Raw genomic sequence first — 8,352 nt, forward strand, 5'->3', positions numbered from 1 at the left:
CAGAGCAGCACAGAAAGGGCATCTAATGCGCAAAAACTAAATCTAGAAGGTTAGAGATAAAAGGAACTACCCAATACATAAAACTACATTCTTGCTAGTAAATTTACTTTTCACAGTAGTACGGGTTCAAAATTTTGAAACTGCTTTAACATATACTGGGGCTGAACACTTAAGTAAACAGATGATAAAAACCAGGTTTCTCACTCTCAGAGAGAAAAGATATAGGTACGTCAGAAAGGAAGCCAAAAATGAATCCTGTGGTACTAGATGCAAGTCAGAGACATCTGTATGAATTCATGTTTATCTTAATACAAATGATTAGACAGAAAAATTTATAAATATGTGCGTACACATGGGTTAGCATACATAAAATGTTACCCACTTTTATCAGTGAGAGGGCCAAGAAGCAGTAAGAACACTCAGTGCCCAGATCTTAATTTCTATATACCATTCTCCAATAACAAGAACCAGGGCTCCTTGGAGAATGGATAATTCTAGGACTAGAGCAGGGAAAATGTAAGATAAGCCTAGAGCATGTTATAATACCAGAAAGCAACAAAGTGCTCCCTCCAGAATGTGGCGCTTAAGTCCTGCCCTTTACCCTTGAGGGTAGGCTGGACTTAGTGACCTATTTCCCATGAACAGTGTATAGAAATGGAAAAATAGTGCTGTTGACAGTGGAGAAACTTGACAAACACTATCTTAAACCAAACACCACCAGTGATGTCATGTGGTCATCACACATGTGCAATCCCTGATACAATGTGACAAAATGGGCACTTAAAACCCAAAACCCCAGTCTAATCACGTGAAAAGCACCAGACAAATCCAAATTGGGGAATAGTCTACAGGATACCTGGACAATCCTATTCAAGACTCAAGCTCATAAAAAACAAGGAAAGCCCAAGAAACTGTCACAGACCCGGGGAGGCATGTGGAACCTGGAACAGAAAGAGGATAACAGAAAAACCGGTGAAATCCAAATAGTCTGGAGTCGAGTTCACAGTAATATACCAATGTCAGTTTCTTAGTTTTGACAAATATGCTACGGTAACGTAAGATGCTAACAACAGGAGAAAATGGGTGAGAGAAAAACAGTAACTGTCTATAGTACTTTGCCAACTTTTCTGTAAATCTAAAATTATGCCAAAATAACAAGGTTATTTTAAAAATAATCAAGAGTCACCCTAAACCTATTTGGCGGCAGAGGGGTGCCCTGGTTCACGTGCACACACCAAAATATATTTTTAAAGAAAAAAATGGACCAATCAATTAATTAAATTCCAGAGTAGTAGTATATAACTTGACATTCTATGTAGACAGCCACTCCTCTTAAGATGGATATTACAAAGCTAGTCCCTGAACCTCAGAGAACTTGCATTTAACTGCATTTGCAAAAATCATGCTATAAATGGAGAAATCCATTTCCCCGCTACCATGTTCCTTGTATTTTCTTTTCTCCAAAAGAAAATTTAAAAGTCATGTAAGTTCAGAATGCCTCCCTTCAATCTCTTTGCTTTATTTCATATATCAGAAGTAGAAGACAGAATGGGCAAAAAGGTAGAATCGAAAGGAGAGTTGATGAGATATAAACTACCCAAGATTCACAGATAACCAGAGCTGAGATTTACAAACCCAATGATGTCTCTGACTGCCTTTGATGTTATAGAGCTCTTTAAGACGGAAAAATCAAAATCTAGGTATAGAAGTTTTAAAGTTACTCTGAATCATTCTGTATTTTAAATAGAAATAATTCAATTCTATTTTCAGTAGCTGCACTTACGCTTGTAGAGTAAGATATAAGGAACACAGTATGAGAAGTTAGACCTAGATTCTCCTTTCGAATTCTGCCATTAACTACCTATGAGGCTATAAGTAAGCTGTAACTAACCTCACTAAACCAGTTTCCACATAAGGAAAATGAAGAGATCTAACTAACTAGATTACCTCTCAGATCTTGCCACTAACCCTGAATTTTATGACTTCTGATGATCTTGGGGTTAACTTTTTTTGTAGTATGTAATATAATTGTACTGGTTTCCTAAGGTCTAGCTGCAGCCAAAGTCTCCAGAATCTGGATGTTAGAAAACAAAAGTTAGAGGTGTTTTAAGTACCATGCTGTACTTTTCTCTAAGGCAAGCAGACTCTAAACAACCAATTCATTTGGCCCCAGGTCAAAATCTAGAAATGCAATAAGCAATGTAAAATTTTAATTCCAAAACATAACACTGGTACCATCTATATATTATTTAAATATATCTTGTAAAACCAGTATTTTAAAAGCCATGTCAATTTCAAGTAAAATTTAAGAAGCACTTTAACTAACCTGAGTTATTTAACCAAAAGGAAATTCTTCTGGCCTAATAGGCAGCATGATGAAACTGATATGACTCAGCAACAAACATGATTAAACAATAGGAAAATATTCAAAAGATAACATTTTCTTTTGATTATTTTCTAAGGCTAAAATTTATCAACTAATAAAAATATTCCTCAAACTATACTGTTTACCATAAAGTCTGTTACCAATAATGAACAGAGGAAAAGATTCACTCCCAGAAAGAGAAATTAAAAACTATTTTGGCTGAACTATCTGCTAAGGAGTTAGCTCCTGGAAACCCCCAGTGCACTGCCTAACAACATTACTTAAAAACCACTAAGCTAAGGTTAACAAAAAAAACTTGCAGCCAGCACAGTGGCTTACGCCTGTAATCCCAGCATTTAAGGCAGTAGCTCACACCTGTAATCCCCTCCATTTTGGGAGGCCAAGGTGGGCAGATTACCTGAGGTCAGGAGTTGGAAACCAGCCTGGCTAACATGGTGCACCCCGTTTCTACTAAAAATACAAAGAATTAGCTAGGCGTGGTGGTGCGCGCCTGTAATCCCAGCTACTCAGGAGGCTGAGGCAGGAGAATCACTTGAACCTGGGAAGCGGAGGTTGCAGAGAGCTGAGATAGTGCCATAGAACTCCAGCTTGGGCAATAAGAGCAAAATGCTGTCTCAAAAAAAAAAAACCACTTGCAAAATGGGAATTCAATTAACAGGCAAACAGGGAAACAGCCTTGAACCTGGGTCAGAACACACAGCTACCAAGTTTCAGAGCCCACTACTACTTATTAATAACACTAGACTACTCTCAGTCTCCTCATCCAAAGTACAGTGAAGATCAGCCTAAAGACAAGATTTGTACTAAGTAAATCAAATGGATTAAGCAGCGGCCAAAAAAAAAAAATAGTAGGAAAAAATAAAATCGAGGGAGAGACAGTAACTAGTAGACAACTTACTATTAGCAAATGGAAAAGAGTAGTAAATGCTAACTCAGTATAAGAACAGAGAGGCCCATTTTTGGAAAAGTACTTGTGAAGACAGTGATATAGGCCGGGTGCAGTGGCTCACACCTGTAATCCCAACACTTTGGGAGGCCGAGGCGGGAGGATCACCTGAGGTCAGGAGTTCGAGACTGGCCTGACCAACATGGAGAAATCCCATCTCTGCTAAAAATACAAAATTAGCAGGGTGTGCTGGTGCATGCCGGTAATCCCAGCTACTAGGGAGGCTAAGGCAGGGGAATTGCTTGAACCCAGGAGGCGGAGGTTGCAGTGAGCTGAGATTGCACCACTGCACTCCAGCCTGGGCAACAAAAGCGAAATTCCGCCTCAAAAAAAATAAAAAAATACAGTGATACAGTCTGTGTGTTTGTATTCCCATAAATTTCATGTTTAAATCCTAACCCTCAAGGTGATGACATTAAGAGGTGGGGCCTTTGAGTGGTGATTAGATCATGAGAGGAAAGCCCTAGTGACTGGGATTCGTGCCCTTATAAAAGAGGGCCAAGGGTGCTTCTTCAACCATGTGAGGACAGAGCAAGAAGGCACCGTCTATAAATCGGGGAAGAGCCCTCACCAGGCAGATACCCAATCCGCCAGTGCCTTGATCTTGGACTTCCAGGCTCCAAAACTGTGAGAAATAATTTCTGACATTTCTGTTGTTTATAAGCTACCAATAGTAGTTTGTTATAGCAGCCCAAAAAGAGTAAGACAGATGGTGCAATGGAAAAAAAGATTATCTGTTAAATTTCTAAAAGTAAATCTTCTTCAAAGAGAAAGAAGTATAAAAGGAAAAACTGGGAACCAGCAGAGAAACCCATTTATCAGTCTGCAGCCTCTGGGCAAGTCATTAAACTCACCTAGATCTGTGGTTATATGGAATGAACTCAGAGGTGCTCCCAGCTCTGCTATTATATGAAAATTTTCAAAACACTATCAGCACAAAATAGGTTTAAAATAATTTAAAAATCTGTGCTGTAAGTAACAAAGCACATGATAGGCAATGTAAAAGCCCCAATGTAGGCCGGGCGCGGTGGCTCAAGCCTGTAATCCCAGCACTTTGGGAGGCCGAGTCGGGCGGATCACTAGGTCAGGAGATCGAGACCATCCTGGCTAACACGGTGAAACCCCGTCTCTACTAAAAACTACAAAAAACTAGCCGGGCGACGTGGCGGCGCCTGTAGTCCCAGCTACTCGGGAGGCTGAGACAGGAGAATGGCGTGAACCCGGGAGGCGGAGCTTGCAGTGAGCTGAGATCCGGCCACAGCACTCCAGCCTGGGTGACAGAGCGAGACTCCGTCTNNNTTTTTTTTTTTTTTTTTTTTTTTTGAGACGGAGTCTGATCGTGCAGTGGCGCGATCTCATCTCACTGCAAGCTCCGCCTCCCAGGTTCATGCTATTCTCCTGCCTCAGCCTCCTGAGTAGGTAGGACTACAGGCGCCCGCCACCTCGCCCAGCTAATTTTTTGTATTTTTAGTACAGTCAGGGTTTCACCGTGTTAGCCAGGATGGTCTCAATCTCCTGACCTCATGATCTGCCCGCCTCAGCCTCCCAAAGTGCTGGGATCACAGGCGTGAGCCACTGCACCCAGCCATTTTCTGCTTTATTTCTAAGTTCCTGCAATAGATGTCATCAGTTTTATAATTAGAAAAATATCTTACTAAAATGGTAAAAGAAAAGGAAGGAAGAAAAGCCTAATCAAGAGTAAAATAAAGTTGATTCTCATGTGGAAAATTAAAAACAAGATTTTCTCCCTTGATGAAAACAGAAGCTGAAGTTATTTCCAAAACAATTAAGGTGACGGGTTAATTGCTGAATCATTCTGAATGCAGTATATGGAGTATATGTACTTTGTGTCCACACTGACAAAACTGATCTGAAGTAGTGTCCATGCCTGCTTAAGCAGCACCTGAAGCACACCATCACACCCTGGTAGGCAGCCAGTCAACAGTCAGCAATAATGCCATTTGTCACTTAGGTGTACCAATGAATGAATGAGTTACTAAATTCTTACTGGAATATGTAAATTAAAGCTACTTTCCTGGATCCTAATTATTATATACTTTAAGCACTACAGAATTTGTCTAGAAACACAAAGCATTCACCACCCACAAAGAATTTTTGCATGTTTTTCTTCATTTCGGTTTTCAAACGATATAAAAAAGGAATGTGTTGAGAGTAACTCTGTAGAGATGAAGCTATTAGACAGGTCAGAAGACCCGGGTCTTAGGGTAAGTCCAGTGAATAAACTAACAGGCTCCTTCCTCAAGGTCAAGTCCCTTAGCTCTGTGTAATCTACTAATTAGGAGCAACAGTATCTACTCAAAGGATGTTTATGCAATGCAAAATGAACAAATCTAGAAAAGTACTGTGAAGACCAAAGTGCAGGATGACACCATCCTCTGTGATCAACAGAGGGAGGAGTGACATCAGCCCAAACAAAGCAGGTAGGTGCCCATGGTGAAGGTAGCCTTCAAGTCTAACTTCTTACATCAAGATGCTTATTTACCTCTTTCTGTAGATTAGAAAGCTGGGATGAAAGGCTCTCGATTCTCATGCGGCTTTCCATCAGCTCTTCCCTGGCACTGTTGACAGTAGAAGTATTCATCTCTGATGACAGTCTGGCATTCTCAAGCTAAAAGAAGAAGCAAAACATAGTCAGTCTTATCTAGAACTGAAACAAATAAGGAAGCATGATTCACCTCAAGGCATTTCAAACCTAACTCCTGCTGGTAACTGGTTGATGAAACACAGGAAAAGCATCATGCAGTTTGCTAACATGGTGTGAATGATGGTAATTCTGTGTGACTTCTAGAGTCACTTCCTAAATAACGAGCTTTAAGAATGCTAATATATGTAGGCCTTTACCCAAAGCTTATTACTTCAATATTTCATCTATTAAACCTTTAATGTCTAAGATAACACTGATAATAAGGAGACTGGGCAGTAGAAACTCAACTGTGGTGATGTTTGTAAAGGAAAGAAACATCACATATCCCTAACCCACCAAATCCAATACAGTATATAAACTAACAAGCAGAAAATACTAGTTTATAGATTCATTCAAACCAGATAGAAATGCTTCCTTTCAGAAGCAAAACAAAATAGCTCCTTGAGTAAAATACAAATCCCATACCATTGTGTATGTGTGTCTCCTCCCTGGCTCCCTGTGAGGCCACAGTCTGTGACTGATCCTTACTTTAGCTCCTTCACTGTTTAGCTCAATGTGTGATACTGGATAAATGTTATACAACTGAAGTTACTGCTTATAATAAGATCTTTCACTTTCACTAATTACTACTTCATACAACAGATAAAAAGCAACATGAACAGTTTAAGGCCATGCAATGAAAATTTTCAGTAACTCTGTGACTCTACTAAGTCAGCCACGAAAAAGTCTTTTTAATCAAATCATATAAAATTTAAAACATGAGGCAAAATCATTTACCAGGGAAAGCCTGTACTCGTTGGTGATTTTTATGAATTCTTTCATGGTCAGCTAATGTAAGTGGGAAGTTTCTACAATATTTTTTTAAGTGAATAATAGTGACAGAGGAAGAAATAGCAGAGACTTTTCCATTTGGCCCTTATGTAAAAAAGGCCGAAGTGTGGTAGTCTCAATCTACACACAATGATGACATGAAAATGAGATCTAATGCAGTCTGACATTCATTCACTACTACATGGATGTGTATGCAGGACAGCATGATCAGTACTGGTTATTGGAGGAAAGTTATTTCAAATGGCTTGGGACAAAAAGACAAAACCTTACCTCTAATAAAATTGGAACAACTCTACATTCTTCTAGTAATTTTAGTAACATTTAGTTTATAGAAACTGCACTTTTAGAAAAGCCAATTTTCTATATATTTCATGGAGACTAGGGGAATCATTTTTAAAAACTAGAACAAAACAAACATCAAGCCATGTTCGTCACGGGAATTGTGAAGTAATGATTTTAAGTGTTCAAAAGAATCTTCTGAAGAGTGCTCACTTTGGCATGGTAAGTCTGCTCCAGCTCTTCCTTATACAGCCTCACTTGGGCATCATGTTGCTCTCTCATCTCATGAAGGGCCTGAGCCAGCTTGTACTCATACTCAATTTGACGCCCAGAATCCACCTCTACCAAGCGCGTTTCATGCTTCCTTCTGGTCTCGTTAATCTCCTGAGGAAAAAAGAAACAAAAAACACAGAGCCAAGTTACTTACCATGGCTGCACTGGTACACATCTGAGTGACATCACAGCCATCGGAAGTTTTACACACGAACCTCCTCCTGTTTGTCCTCAGGCAGTCATCTGAATAAACACTTTTTTGCCTCTTAGTTTTCAGTTGAGAAGGTTTTTGAAATGGAACTAATGACAAAAGTGGTAGCATCTCAAGCCTTAGGGACTTTCTATTCCTTTTGAGGAGCAGAGCTATTTATTTTTCTGAAGCCAAGGAAAGGCCTGGGTGGCCTACCAAAACTACCATGCAATCAAGGATTTATAGACAGTAAACAATACTAAACACTAAGCAAATATTATTTTTCTAAGTTGTTTCACTGATAATCTTAAGAACATCTCTGAAAAAACGGCACATGGAAAGTTAAACTTAACAGTCATGATCAATTCAAATAAAGATTTATGTATAATGAAACTATTTTCTTTTTTCTTTTCTTTTTTTAGATGGAGTATCACTCTGTCACCCAGGCTGGTGTGCAGCGGTGTGATCTCAGCTCACTACAACCTCCGCCTCCCGGGTTCAAGCAATTCTCCTGCCTCAGCCTCCCTAGTAACTGGGATTACAGGTGTGTACCACCATGCCTGGCTAATTTTTGTATTTTTAGTAGAGATGAGATTTCCCCATGTTGGCCAGACTGGTCTCAAACTCCTGACCTCAGGTGATCCATCTGCCTCAGCCCCTCAAAGTGCTGGGATTACACATGTGAGCCACCGTGCCCAGCCATAAAACTATTTTCTTAGACATAATAATAGGCAGGACAAGCTAATTTACATGATTTCTTTTTTTTTTTTTTTTTTTTTTTT

At 39.6% G+C, this 8,352-nt stretch overlaps 1 protein-coding gene across 1 annotated transcript in view; it reads right to left on the reverse strand.

The window, feature by feature from the left end:
- Positions 1-8,352, reverse strand: part of LMNB1 (lamin B1) — a 59,753-nt gene that overhangs the window by 19,874 nt on the left and 31,527 nt on the right. Inside the window, exons 4-5 of the mRNA XM_017885374.1 lie at positions 7,321-7,491; positions 5,836-5,961 (exon numbers count right to left, since the gene is read on the reverse strand). Coding sequence (XP_017740863.1) covers positions 5,836-5,961; positions 7,321-7,491 — 297 coding nt within the window. The remainder of the gene's footprint in view (positions 1-5,835; positions 5,962-7,320; positions 7,492-8,352) is intronic.

This window comes from Rhinopithecus bieti, unplaced genomic scaffold (assembly GCF_001698545.2).
Source record: "Rhinopithecus bieti isolate Rb0 unplaced genomic scaffold, ASM169854v2 scaffold_14215, whole genome shotgun sequence".
Taxonomy (NCBI): Eukaryota; Metazoa; Chordata; class Mammalia; order Primates; family Cercopithecidae; genus Rhinopithecus; species Rhinopithecus bieti.